This window comes from Rosa chinensis, chromosome 2, assembly GCF_002994745.2.
Source record: "Rosa chinensis cultivar Old Blush chromosome 2, RchiOBHm-V2, whole genome shotgun sequence".
In the NCBI taxonomy this organism is placed as follows: Eukaryota; Viridiplantae; Streptophyta; class Magnoliopsida; order Rosales; family Rosaceae; genus Rosa; species Rosa chinensis.
Window position 1 is genome coordinate 86,232,011 of NC_037089.1, and position 15,074 is coordinate 86,247,084.

Consider the following 15,074-nt stretch of genomic DNA (forward strand, 5'->3'; position numbering starts at 1 on the left):
TCATCTCCGTGGATGATCGGACCAACATGTGCATCAGACATTGTGTAAAGCTAGGATTAGGGTTTTTGAGTTGAGAGAGAGATGTGAAAGAGAAAAAGGATTTTGCTTAACACTTGGGTTTCGGTTACAATGAGGAGAGTTTATATAGTTAACTTAGCAGATTAATCGCTAATACTCACAACTGAGACCTAATTAATTTCTTCATTTTTCATAATCCTAATATTATGGATGCAAAGCGATAACCATATTCATAAGTTTTCGTATTATATTTTGATAAAATATGTATATATGTTATTCTTAAAAAAAAAAATGTATGTATGTATGTTTTTTTTTTTCAGCCCGTCAAAAATTTGGTTCCTTCGCGAACATGAAATTCTTTTTCCTTTTCGCAGGGATGAGGAGATTGGATCTAGCCATAAGAAGAATGTTTGGCTGCTGCTCTAACCCCCACCGTCACTACGAACGCCCCTATCAGTGCAATTAGATGTGTCTCTTTATCTATCTCTTGACTAGAAATGAGAGCAGGTTTGAAAAAGGATCTTAGAGTGTCTAGGGTTGGGCCAAGAGGGTCTGTATGCACACGTTGGACCAGTAGCAAGATATATCGCCGTTCTTTACCAAAAAAATATACAAGGTTGTGTCACATCGAGATCGTTTTTTCCATATTTCGTAATTTTTATTGGCATTTGTTGAATTTTCCGTACTTTGTAAGTCAAAAATATTATACACGTACTATACAAGATTTTTACATTTGTTTCTTTCAGCATTTTACACATATTATTGAACAAAAAACCAAATGATTTATTGAAAATAAAAATTATACATAATGGCTCATTAAATAATGATACAATAGAAGGAGTCATTATCTTAAAAAGTACACGTACTCAACCGGATAACACACAAGATGTGGACGACACTATTTTGAGACCGAACATTAAAATTTGTGGACTCTTAAATTATAGCCATTGTTATGTTTTTACTCAAAAGTAATAGAAAAGAAAAAAGTCGAACAAAATTTAAGGAAAGTACAAATAAGCTGGACTTCGGGTAAAAAAAGGCCATTGCGTGCCTCCTTGTGGTCCTTCCCAGTACCTCCTTTTAAAAAAAAAAAAAAAAAAAAAAAGTGCACACTAGGCAACCCGAATTGGATAGAGTGGCGTAACCCTATTAGAGCAATAACGTACAACAACAAATTGTCATCAATATTCATGTGTTATAACACACAAACTTTTCATCGGGTCTGCATGCTTCACGTACGCAAACGAAAACTCATTAGGTTTTTCATGCCAAAAGTTGTAAAAAACAAAGTTAATTGTTTACATGAGCATTCCCATTCAATTTTGGCGCGGGAAATTGAACTATGCTATGCTTTTCTAGCCTAGAGAATCGAGATCCTATGTAGGTAATTTTTTTTATGTTTGTACTATTGTGTGTGCGTGTGTTTTTTTTTTTAATTTTTGGACAGAGAATTATGGTAAGTATATTGCAGCACATTGCTAACCGAAAATTCTTCTTCACATCGGTAGTGTAAGTGTTCAATACCTATTAGGTGATCTAAGTCATTAATATTTGTAGTCAAATTTCTTTTTTTACTAATAAAAAAGTGCAATTGATGTTATTTAGCCGTCTATTTATGTTAATACAAGTGCACGTTGGTGCTCTTGATTCATTCTCATTACTAATTGGTAGAGGAGGGTTGTCCAAATATGTACCAATTCAAACCAAGAGACTAGAGTGGTTTCTAAGGGATCTGCCAAATATTTCAAAAGAGACATTGACAAATGTTCCGTTCCGCTCTGGGTATATGACTTCGACTAGGTACGTAAATCATGACACCAATGAGGTCCAACCTCCAAATAATATGTCGATCGAGCCAATCCATGAAACCTTCCAACACAATTTCAATAATCAAGATCTTCATCAAATGTCCAACTTCTTGAATACATTCGACATTCAAAGCATGTCGCTCCACTTTAATTTTGTCCAACCTCAATTCATCGCAATATCTCTGATCGATACAAAGCTTATCTGGTAACTCATTGGATTGCACATAAAATAGAGAGTTTCAATATTTCAGAGCATTATGGAACCGTCTTATTTAAATGCGTACCGTTAAAAAAGATTCTGTTCACTGATCGGTGACGCACTGGGCATCCACGTTCACTATCCCGCCAGATGTCGAACATCATAACAACGGCAGTCACTTCGCCACCCAATCACTCCGCGCCACGTCCCACACCACCTGAATCCCTCTATTATTTTCCTCTTCTCCTCCCTCACTCCCTTCCCCAAAACCCTAAACCCTGATTTGAGGGTCTCTGTGACTCCTCCTCTCTCAAACCCTTACCTAATCTCATTACTATGCAAAGCTCTACTGAGCTCTAGACACTAGTACTCGGCGCCGTTGAAGATGTCGCCAAGCTTCGCTTTTTTACTCGGCCTGGTTCTTTTGACTATGGCGGACCAAACGGCGTCGCATTTGAGCTCCGGCGGTCCGCACATTGCCGACGTCAATATCCTGCTGCCTCCGAAGATGACGCATCCGGTTGAGTATAGGCTTCAGGGAAGCGATGGCTGCTTCAAATGGTAAGCACGGTAGTAGATTTGAGCTGTGTTTAGTGGAATTGAGAAAGCTTGAAGCTCTGTTTTGGTTTGGACCTAAGTTTTGAACTAGGTCATTTGAATATTTGGTTTCGGTTTTGTTGTGAAAATGCGAATTGGTTGGTGAAGCTTTTCGGTGTGAGTTTTGATCGAAATTGATGAGCATTGAACTCTGTTTGGTTAGTAATAGATTTCAAAGAAGAACTGAAGTAGTGGACCTTGATGTTCTGTCATTTGGGTATTTGAATTCAGTATAGTAGTTGAAATCAACCGGTTTTCGACAAGAAAGTAGGAAAGCTTTTGATGTGGTTTCATGAAGCTGTGTTTTACTTGCTCCTTTTGAGTTTGGGATTGATAACCTTTTGATCGGATTGACAAACCACGAAGCTCTGTTTGGTCAGTGAGAAATTTTTGAAATAATATTAGAGAAGAGTAGAAATATTGAACCCTATATTTCCTCTCGTTTGGATATTCGCTTTCGGTTTTGTGATTAAAATGTAATTTGATTTCCTCTGGTTGTCAGACACATAACAAACCGTTCAATTTCGTTTCATGAAGCTGTATTTTCCTTGCCCTTATGTTTGACCAGTGCTTGGAAGATATACATTACTGTTGATATTTTTCGTTTCCCTAAATTCAATATTAATTGTTGCAGGTCATGGGATCATCACGATATTCTCTCTGTTCTGCCTGAATATAATTCAACTAGTCACTGCTCAACGAGTGCGCAGTTGAGATCAGTTGCTTCTTATAGTGGTAGGAAGGAGACTGCTGTATATGCTACCGACATAAATACTGGAGTTGTGATTCGGTGCAAAGTTTTTATTGACAAACTTTCCAGAATCCAGATATTTCATAATTCTGTTAAGCTTGACTTAGATGGGCTTGCCACTCTTCAAGTCCGTGCCTTTGATGATGAAGGTATTTTCATGATGCTGGTCATTGCAGTATGTTTGGGCCTATTAAATTATGTATTTGAGTTGTTGAAAATGCACTGAATTGTTAATGCCCATTTTCATTTTGTTGTCTCCATTTGTTACCGAAGCAATAAATATGGATATCTTTTTTATTGTCTAGGGTAATGTTTTGGGTTGTTACTCAATCCTAGTTTAAGTTATACTTGATACTGTTTGCATCTCCCTTCTTAGTTTCACACATTGGCGATTATGGTTTATAAAGAGTGACTTATAAACTAAGCTGCTTTATGTGTGTCTATGTACATATATCTATATATGTGTATGTATATATTTCTCCTATAGTTCAGATAGAACCGTGTTTCTTATTAATTTATACTATTGAGATTCCAGTTACCTTTAAGGGTACAAAACATCTAGGGGTGACACAGAATGGCTAGACGTTGTCCATGAGATACTATATCAGTTTGGCCTGTTCAGTTGCCGTGCTGTTAGATTGTGTGATGATGCAGATAATATTCCCTGTTCAATAGATTAGCTTACTGCATGTACCAACTAACAACAAATACATTGCTTGTCTAAGTTGTAATGGATACTAACATTATTAGGAGGTTCATTAGACGCTGACCTATTACATTCATTTTCCAACCATTGGTTGTAATATTCTTCCCTTCCATTTAGTTTTGGTTTGATTCACTAAACTTCAAATAATTTGTCATTGTCCATTGCAGAAAATGTGTTTTCGTCACTGGTGGGATTGCAATTTATGTGGCAGCTAGAAACCAATGAACCACTGCATCACCTTGTTCATGTTCCTCTTAAGGACTCGCCCCTGAGTGACTGTGGTGGATTGTGTGGAGACCTAGATGTCCAAATAAAACTTGAAGATAGTGTATGCATACTTCTTTTTGGTTTGAGTAAGCAATAAGCTACTGCTTTATCAATTTTCATCTTACATTTTTATTTATTTTTATGAAACAGGGTGTGTTCTCAGACATGTATGTTGTAAAGGGAATCGAAATTGGGCATGAGATTGTTTCTGTGCATTTGCTTGAGCCACAATTCAAGTACATGGCTGATACGATTGTCCTAACTGTAGCAGAAGCCATGTCACTTGAACCTCCCTCACCTGTACTTGTCCTTGTTGGCGCTGCTGTTTGTTATAATCTAAAAGTTATTCGTGGGAACAAGGCTCAAGGTTCTAATTTATTCCTTCAAGTGCTGTGTAGTAGTATTTTTTTTTGTTTGCGCCTATTCCAGTGTGTTGTCGAATTATCTATTCCAGTGTGCTGTCTAATTATCTGACCTTGATGACCATAGTTATCATTATCATATTCAACTTTCTTTTGATGGTATAAACTTGCTGTAGTAGTGCTTAATGGGTGACACCCACCATACTACCTTTGTTGATTTGGCCTTTAACCTTTGCAGTGGTAACTTTGCCGTCCCCACATCATCAATGGTCTTCGTCAAACTCTTCAGTTGCTCATGTTGACTCTCTGACAGGCTTGACAAACGCATTGAGCTTAGGGGTAACAAATGTCATAGTTGAAGATACAAGGGTTACTGGCCACATACAAGTGTCCTCACTCAATGTTGTCCTGCCAGATTCTTTGTCTTTATACTTGACACCTCTGTCTGCTTCTGGTGATCCTGTACAAGGAACTAAAGCAATTCCATCCATGACCCGTTGGTATGGTGTTTCTGGTCATCAGTACCTCATTCAAATGAAGGTTTTCTCCCAGGGGCCAGATGCGCAAGAAATTTACATCACAGAGGTAATGCAGGCATTCTTCCAGGATCATTGTTTGCATAATCATATATCCAATTATTATGCATTTGTGACTTATAGATAATAAGTGTCCTTAATCAATTTGTTTGCTCAAAATAGAAAAGTATGTTATTAAAGTGTCATTGTCTACCTCATAAACTGATTCTTTATCTTGCATAATATTTTAGAATTCTGTATTCATATCCAATTTTACTACCTTTAGGCCCTCATTTCTGCAAATGTTCTTTCACATTTGATGATAATGCACGGCCCTCTTTCTATTATATCAAATTCTGGTTTTTTTTTTTATTTACTTCAGTAACAGCCCATTATGGTCTTGGCTACCTTCTGCTAATAAATTCCTTAACTGATTGCAGAATGATGATCTAAAGCTGTCCAAAACCCAGTCAGATTATTGGCAAATTTTTCCTGTATCTGATGATATTGCAGTCAAACATAGCTGGCAGAATTCTGTAGTCCTAAAAGCAACTTCACGGGGACAGGGAAAATTGACAGCTTCATTGACTTACTTTAGTGCGCTAAATGAAACAAAGGAGGTAATGCTCATTTTTATTTTTTATCTTATTTTCTGATCTTCGTATCTTTTATCTTTGTTTTGTTTTGTTTTTTTATTTTTTTGTGGTGGGTGGAGTTCATCTGTTCTCTGTAATGTTCTCAAAGATTTTTTTGCTTAAGTCGGCTCATTTATCTTGTAGGTTCTCAAGGTTGTGCAAGAAGTCACTATATGTGATCAAGTGAAGTTTAGTTTGGACAAAAGTGTTGCGACCATTCTCCTTCCCTGGGTTCCAGCTGTTTATCAGGAGGTCGAGCTGAAGGTTTCAGGAGGTCTGTGGTTCTTGATGCTCAATTTTTTTTAGCATATGATTCTGAGATGTTGGTTAAGTGCTCTGAACACTACTAAATCACACAGGTTGTGCAAAAGCATCTACAGACTACAAATGGTTCTCCTCAGACATGGGTATTGTGTCTGTATCTGCTTCTGGGGTTGTCCAGGCTAAGAAGCCTGGTAAAGCTACTATTAAAGTGCTATCCATTTTTGATTCATTCAATTATGATGAGGTAATCTATTTGTTGTCCTTCTTTTGCATCATAGATCTGAGTATCTGCAGACTTGCTCCTTACTTTACTTATTCATTCATCTTTTGTCAGTTCGTGCTTGATTGATTTGAAGTTTTGTATTTTGAACAACTGAATGGTTGATCCCAAGATTCTTACACACACCCATCCTGACCCCTAGCCTCAAATGCTGTCGATATTCACATTCCTTTTTTTTTTTATCATCCCAATTGTCAATCCTAGATTTTATAGTATTAGTGCTCTATTGTAGGTGGTCATTGAAGTTTCTGTCCCAGCATCTATGTCCATGCTTCTTAACTTTCCTGTGGAGACTGTAGTAGGATCACATCTTCAAGCTGCTGTAACAATGAAAGCATCAAATGGTATTGCCATATACTTGAGAGCCACAAGCTAATTTATTCTTGTTTTGTTTTTTTCTTTTTGGTAATCTTTATTTTTGTTAATGGCTGTTGAAATTTCAAATTTGATGTTTTATTGCAGGTGCCTACTTTTATAGATGTGATGCATTCAGTTCCTTCATAAAGTGGAAAGTAGAGAGTGGGCCTTTCATCATTGTCAAAGGGGAGGCATCTGATTCACACATGTTAGGGAATGCTGAGTTCCATACATCAACTTATGGTTCTCCATGTTCATGGGCAGATTTATATGCTTCTGCTTCTGGTCGAGCTACTCTTCATGCTGCATTACCTAATGAATATCACAACTATGAAAGCTCTTTTCATGGACCTACTGTCTTAAAAGCATCATCACTTATTGCGGCATATCCACCACTTAGCGTTCGTCAGGCTGGTGATGGAAATCATTATGGTGGTTACTTTTTTGATTTGACTCTAACAGAAACTGATAATCCATTGGTAAAGTTGGATAAAATGTACCTTGTCCCTGGAACGCATCTGGATGTCATGCTTCTTGGTGGTCCCGAACAGTGGAAAAATGGTGTTGAGTTTGTGGAAACTAGGGACATCTTAAATAAAGAACATGGTCACATTGATGATGGTGCTTCTGTGCAACGGTTATCTGAGACCTATAGGAGTCTGTACAGAGTTTCATGCGAGATGCTTGGAACCTATAGTATTGTTTTCAAGCGTGGTAATCTTGTTGGGGATGACCATCCTGTGCCTGCAGTGGCAGACGTGTCTCTGTCTCTTATATGTAGCATTCCTACCTCAATTGCTTTGATAGCCGATGAACCTGTAAATCAACTTGAAGTTATAAGGACAGCAATTCAGGCGGACCGTAGTTCAGAGAGAATTCGTGTCACTCCCATTACTGTGGCAAATGAGCGCACCATTAGATTAGCTGCAGTTGGCATTACTAGTAGTGGAGAAGCTTTTGCAAACTCATCATCTCTTCATTTGCAGTGGGAACTTAGCAATTGTGATGGGATGGCCTATTGGGATGATGCTGATAATTTACAGAGATCAAAGTACAGTTGGGAAAATTTTTTGAGCCTGCAAAATGTGTCAGGCCTGTGTATTGTTCGTGCTACTGTTATTGCTTTCCACAATACCATGGTTCAACATAATACTATACCATTGCTTGAGAGTTCAGAGAATGTTCTTACAGATGCTATTCGTTTGCAGCTTGTTTCTACATTGAGGATTAGTCCAGAAAATCATTTGGTAGTTTTCAATCCCAATGCTAAGGTAAATCTGGCAATTTCTGGTGGGAGCTGTTTTCTGAAAGTTGTTGTAAATGATTCTCAAGTGGTAGAAGTCATTCAACCCCCAACGGATTTACAATGCTCACAACTGGTGCTGTCTCCTAAAGGTTTGGGGACTGCACTTGTGACAGTTTATGATATTGGGCTTGCTCCTCCACTTGCAGCTTCTGCTGTGGTACAAGTTGCAGAGATCGACTGGATAAAGATTATGTCACCAGAAGTTATAAGCCTTATGGAAGGGAGTTCACAGACTATTGATATAATGGCTGGTATTAGTGATGGGAGAACTTTTGACTCTTATCAGTTTGCCTACATTAGTGTTCAAGTGCATGTTGAGGATCAAATTATTGGGGTGTCAGATATTAATGACATCTCAAACACAGATGGTGGATATATAAATGTTCCAAAATTTAAGATTTTTGCTTCACATCTTGGGATCACAACTTTCTTTGTCAGTGCTTTACAGCAATCTGGGCATGAAATTTTGAGTCAACCAATAATGGTGGAAGTCTATGCAGCACCAGAGGTTCACCCTCACGATATATTCCTTGTTCCTGGTGCATCTTATGTGCTTACTTTAAAGGGAGGCCCAACAGTTGGTGTAAATGTTGAATATACGAGTATGGATGATGAAGTAGCAACAATAGATGGATCTTCAGGACAATTATCTGCGAGATTACCTGGGAACACTACTATTCGTGCCAGAGTCTTAAAAAATGGAGATACTGTGATCTGTCAAGCATATACCAGTGTTAAAGTAGGAGTTCCTTCTTCGGTGATATTGAATGCACAAAGTGAACTGCTTGGTGTTGGCAAAGAGATGCCACTTTATCCTGTGTTTTCTGAGGGTGATCTGTTTTCTGTTTATGAGCAATGCCAAAATTACCATTGGAGCGGAGAAGATGAAAATGTGTTGAGTTTTTATGGGTTAGAGCACTTGAATAGTGAAGAGTATGGATCTCAACAAGATTATGCAGAAAAATTTCGTTTTACAAGCCATATTAGTGAGGAGGAGCTTGGTTTTATCAAAGTAGTGCTTGGAAGATCTGCAGGGAGGACAAATATCGCAGTCTCATTCTCATGTGAATTTGTATCTTCTGGTTCTAAGTCATGGAGAAGAATTTACAATGCCTCTGTATCAATATCGGTGGTGCCTGATCCCCCGCTTGCTCTTGGAGTTCCAATAACCTGGATTCTTCCTCCTCGTTATACTACAACTAGCCTTTTACCTTTATCTTCAGAATCACATGGCCAACGGGAGAGTCAGAGTCATAAAGGAACTATCATCTATTCTTTATTGAGAAATGTTCCCGACAAGAATGAAGTTCTGCAAAAAGATGCTATTTCCGTTGATGGAGACAGAATAAAGACATCAGAAAGTAACAGTCTTGCATGCATTCAGGCAAAAGATCGAATGACAGGTAGAATTGAGATTGCTGCTTGTGTCAAAGTTGCTGAGGTGGCTCAAATAAGGATTTCAGATGACTGGTTACCATTTCGTGGGATCAATCTTGGTCTTGGTGCTGAGCTTTCTCTTCCAGTAGTCTATTTGGACGTACTAGGTATCAATTTTTTGATTATATCAAGTAATTTTGGTTCTCTTAAAAAACAACTATCAATTAATGTTGTTATTTGGTATGTTTTTAATTAGTGTGGTTTTGCTTGGACCAGGAAACCGTTTTTATGAAGCATATGACACCGTCCTCTTTGATGTTGAAACTGACAATCCTGATGTGGTGTCTCTAAACACGACGCTTGCTGGAAGTGGAATCATCCATCTCAAGGTCTAATTTATTATCTTATTTCCTTCAAAAGAAAAAATCTTCTTAAAACAAGCTGTGGCGAAGGTTATATTTGTTTGAACTTTATATAACTTCAATTAGCAGCATGCGTTTATAGTGATGAGATTTAGTAATGGAAGCACAACAGTTCTATGTTCAGTCTTTAACTTATATTGACTGCTCCTTTTCTAATTTGTGGCTGAAGGCAATGCGACATGGTAGAGCTCTTGTGCGAGTATCCATTGCTAGTATTCCCTTGAAGTCCGACTATATCCTGGTACATGTTTAACCCTTTCTAAAACCCTGAAAGTGTTGGAAAAGTAATTAGTTGCCATCACCATGGCACTTGTGCATTCACATATATCTGGAAAGCTAGAGGTTTCCAGCGGATTATTCATTTTTTCTTTTCTTTTCTTTTGTGGTTTTTGGGTAAAGGAAGTGGAGGGTTGGGGGTTAGAAAGCTGTACAAAGGCCTGACAATGTCATTACTCTCAAATGGCTTATTTACTCAATAGTGGTTTATATTTACCATGTGGATTATCTCATATACCTTACTGGTCTTATAAACGAAATATATACCTCTACTGACCAAAAGTTGTTGGTTGTAAATAGAATATGTCAAAGCTGCCTGTCATATGCTCCCTGGGTTCTTATTTTCATTTTAAAAATCTTTTGTGGTTTGTTGCACATGAACTCTCTATGTTACTGTTGCATGTTCAAGGTCAACTGAAATTTACTCTCTTCAGATATCAGTGGGAGCACATATACATCCTCAGAACCCAGTTATTCACATAGGAAGCCATGTTAACTTCAGTATAGAAGGTAGATCTTTGACTCTTTGTAACCATTTACTTTCAAAAAGAGAATTGCAGATTGGATCTACATATATGATTATACTATGTATGTATCATTTTTCAATTTATCTTATTTAGAAGTTTCAGAAATTGTCTTTATGGAACTGTGCCTTATGATGGACCCGTTCGAGTATATGCCATTTTGGCTCTTACTCTAATTCGGAAACACAAGTAGATAGTCAAAATGCTAATGTTTCTTATGTAGATAGCTCCATGTATATTATTGAGTGCAGTACACTGCTGTGGTTTAGATTGTCTGAAGTCTTACAGACAGCTGGGTATATTGCCTGTAAGACTTTGAAAATGTACCTATAGCCAAGAAATTCACATTTATTGAAGTTCGAATTTAGAACCAAGAAATTCACATTTATAGATAAAGATTGAACATGTGCATATGTATATTAGATAAAGATTTTGAAAATGTACCTATAGCCAAGAAATTCACATTTATTGAAGTTCAAGTTTATTACCTTTCCCATGCTTGAAGTTGATGACACAAACCTATGGTTGGTTTTCATTTCTGGGTGTTGGGTGTGCATAACTCTCAAGGCTCTCAGCCGAGTATCTACATGCATTACAATTGGATGTATAGATGTAGATATCGCCTTGTAGTAGTATGCATCAAATATGTCAAGGAAAAGTTAATCCTTCACATTAGACAAACATTTGCTCAGGTTTCCAAAAAATTATACTTTTGTGAGCTTTCCATGAATTAAAGTTTGAAGAGAAAAGTTGATCTCTCTCTCACTACCGTAATATTGGTCCTCTATTTACCTTGATTTGATAGGTTTAAATGATCAAATTTCTGGCCGGTGGCTTACTGCCAATGAAAGTGTCATATCTGTCTCCCCATTGTCTGGAGAAGCTGAAGTAATTGGGGAAGGTACAACTCAAGGTACGATTAAATAAAAGTCCACTGCATCTCTAATTAGGGAAGTGTCATATATGCCCCTTCAGTATACTCTGATGTAGGTTGGACAAATTAGATGAATGAATCTTGCCTGTATGATTTGATGTGGTTCATAAGTTGATCTAATAATTTTACCTTGCTCACACTCGTAACTTCTTACCTGTGGACAGTACACTTTGAGGCGCCAAGCATGAAGTTGCGAACAACAGTGACAGTGCTAACAGATGATATTGTTTCTGTTGAAGCTCCAAGGGAGACACTGACAAATGTTCCCTTCCCCACTAAAGGATATAACTTCTCTGTGAAGATCAGGTTTGTAACTGAAATGTTTTACTGGACAAAGGATGTTGGCCAAAATAATTATTTAATACTCAGTCATGGTTATAGGTCTGTCTTAAAAAACTTGTAAAGTTGGACGTACATACAGAGTAAGAATTGCTAACAGCCTAACAGTGCCATCATTAAAATATATATATATATATATGTATATATATATGTTATACCTCTATTGTCCTACTTATTTCTTATTTCTCTTACAAAAATATTATTTCTTTAGGATCCTAGATGTACTTTTCACGTTAGGAGTAAGAACATGATATTTTGAATCAGCAAATTTTTTGACTCATTTTCACAGGAACAACAATGGTTTGCCGGTATAGTTAGTTGCCTCACTTGCCTGTTAATATTTTCAAATTTTCTGTTTATTTACTTACAGCGACAAGTATAAGGCATTTGGAAACACCAAGGGCTTCCAGTATGTTTGTAGAGTGGACCCTCCTTTTGTTGGGTATATTTCTCATTTACTCTACTAAGTCGCTTGGCTGTAATTATGGATTAATTCTTTTCATGCTTTAATACTCTTTTTCTCTATATGGACTAAAGGTATTCAAAGCCATGGATTGATCTTGATACTGGTAACTCATATTGCCTCTTCTTCCCTTACACACCGGAGCATTTGGTTCGTTTCAAGTCCAAGGATATGAAACCAGATATATCTGTTTCCATCAATGCTTCATTGAGAGGAGCTGATCATGTTTCAGGATCGGCATCTGCTCTTTTCGTTGGAGGTTTTTCTGTTATGGAGATGGGCAAGGTATAGCAGCTTGCATTTTAAATTTTTCTGAGGATACTAAACTTAATGCACCTTAGTTCCTGATTCTTCGACTCTCTTCAAAGTAGATTGTATATTATGAAACTAAATTTATTGTATTACTGTTTGATGTATTTGTTGCTTGAATGTTTCAGGATTCATTCCAGTTGAATTTGACTCCAGACTTTAACAAGACTATCATCACAATTCTGGGGAACACAGGTAAGCATTAAGAAGCCCGAACTTTTTGCCAGCCTCATTTTGTGGAGGCTCCCCTGGTGTCATAATGGTGGCTCTGAATTCCGATCTCACTTGTTATCTTGTAATTGTAGATGTTGAAATGTATTGGCGTGAGCGGGATTTATTACTCATTACTCCCATCCATAAAGAAGGTTTTGGGATCGATGGGCGTGCAAAGTATGAGGTGAGCACTATGTTAAAAATCATTTGCTGAGAAGTGTTAAATTGAAGAGTATTGGTATGCAAGTTGAATTTTTCGTGGGGATGTTATGGAAGAATGCTGCTTATACAATTGTGATACTCATATATCACTATCAAAGAAAGCAAGAGAAAGTATACACATAAAACTTGTCTTCAGGATGGAGAGTAAAAAGATTTCAATATATTAAAACTTTAATTCGAATGATTCCCTTCTTCCCGTTATTTCTGCATTATCCTGGAATCTACTTGACACATAGAAAGTGCAGCCAATTGATCCAAAAAGCATGAGTTGATCTTCATAAACTAGCAAATTGGACAAATATCCAGGACTATGTTTAATATGCTTGCTTGATTTCATGTCCATATATTGAATTGTGATCCTTTCTGGGATTGTCGTTCTTGTCCATTTCAGGTCAAAATGTTAGGTACCAAGAGATTCAAAGATACAATTTTCATCACACTACCAGCCAATGGTGAGTAATTTTGGTCCTAAATTTTGATACGACACTTTAGAAACGACTAATGGGTGATTGAGAAAGACGGGCAGACAACAAAATTCATTTAAATGACTTGTCTTATGCCAGGTCAAAGTGTAGAAATTGATGTCAATGGTGACCCTGGAGAAAAAGCAGCATCAGAAACTACCGCTATCAATTATACCCTTTGGGCAACCATGCTCGGAGGTCTTGCTCTACTGATTTTGATAGTGGTAGTCTTCAAGTATTATTCTGACAGACCAGATAGATCTCATATACCTGTTGCTCCTGCTACTCCAAATTTTGCAGTCCCAGTCACACCTGAACGTAGCAGCCCTGCTGTTGTGAGTGAACTGTCTCCTCGAACACCTCAGCCCTTCATGGATTATGTGAGGAGGACGATAGATGAAACCCCGTACTACAAGCGAGAGCCACGAAGGAGGGTTAACCCACAGAATACTTTCTAGTTTCTTGGACTGCATGTTAACAAATTAGATAGGACACTGAAATCTCAGAAAGTTGTACCATGTAAAATGCAGAGTGCTCGGAACCAGGCATTGTTGTCAAAATTTTGTTGTACGGATGAGGTCAGTCCAATGTAGTTACTAGTTAGACTGTATATGTAGCCAAAACTAGATTTAAAATCCGAATCCCTAGCATTATGTTCAAAGGCTTGAGTTCGAGTTTACTTTTGTTCAATGCCAAAGTAGAAGAATGTAGGTGGGTCATTAGCCTTCTCTTTTATAGCAGAACTTTCCATTCTCAAAGCATCACAGGTCCGATAGAGCCTAAAACACATCTGGGATCACAAAGTGTGATTGGCACTAGATACTATCTAGTTATCTTCGGGTATTGTAAGGGAGAGATTTGAACATGGTTTCTGTTTTACGCTCACAACTCACGACTCACAACTTCAAGAATTTGTAATACACAGTAAGGATTGTGCCGGCCCTATCCATCCCATAGGAAAGTGGAAAAACTAACATTCCGATCATGTTAATAATCCAATAAAAATAGAAAAGTGGAAAAACTCATATTTTAATCATATTAATTATACAGTTGATTTTTTAGCAAAATTGATATTATCTTGAATATGACTTATGACTAGCTCAAGTCTGGTGTGTGTAAAGATAGCTTCTAGGAGCTTTCTGAGATGTTTCTATTCTTCATTTGTAGTTTTGTACCACAATTGAGTTTTCCTTAGAAGGTGAGGCTATAATTATTTGTACTAGGCTTGCATTTATGCGAACATTCCTGATTTGTAATAAGTTGCAGTATTTATTAGATAGAGAGTTGGTTGTTTTCCCACAAATTATTCTATTTCAAGTGTTTGTTACTCTCTAGCTTTATTTGACAGTTGATCTAATCTTATTAACTTCTATTTCAAAAAAAAAAAAAAAATTGGATCATTCCATCAATTCAGATCAATCTTGGGTTTGCGGCCAGTTGCATCCTCCAAGCATCTCTAAGCTAGA

At 37.3% G+C, this 15,074-nt stretch overlaps 1 protein-coding gene across 2 annotated transcripts; it reads left to right on the forward strand.

The window, feature by feature from the left end:
• Positions 1–2,186: 2,186 nt before the first annotated feature.
• Positions 2,187–14,282, forward strand: LOC112190069 (nuclear pore complex protein GP210). 2 transcript variants are annotated; one of them, XM_024329496.2, is made up of 21 exons: positions 2,187–2,586; positions 3,257–3,522; positions 4,247–4,407; positions 4,497–4,713; positions 4,947–5,293; positions 5,664–5,843; positions 6,003–6,132; positions 6,218–6,366; positions 6,635–6,746; positions 6,865–9,609; positions 9,719–9,831; positions 10,034–10,105; positions 10,575–10,650; positions 11,470–11,577; positions 11,763–11,904; positions 12,308–12,379; positions 12,475–12,685; positions 12,838–12,904; positions 13,015–13,106; positions 13,536–13,596; positions 13,708–14,282. In XM_024329496.2, exons 1-21 carry the CDS (start codon positions 2,411–2,413, stop codon positions 14,064–14,066), a joined length of 5,856 nt encoding a protein of 1,951 aa, XP_024185264.1. In that variant the 5' UTR covers positions 2,187–2,410; the 3' UTR covers positions 14,067–14,282. The 2 variants fall into 2 exon arrangements, with proteins under 2 accessions (XP_024185264.1, XP_024185265.1); XM_024329497.2 differs by having other exon boundaries at positions 6,012–6,132.
• The last annotated feature ends 792 nt before the right edge of the window (positions 14,283–15,074 follow it).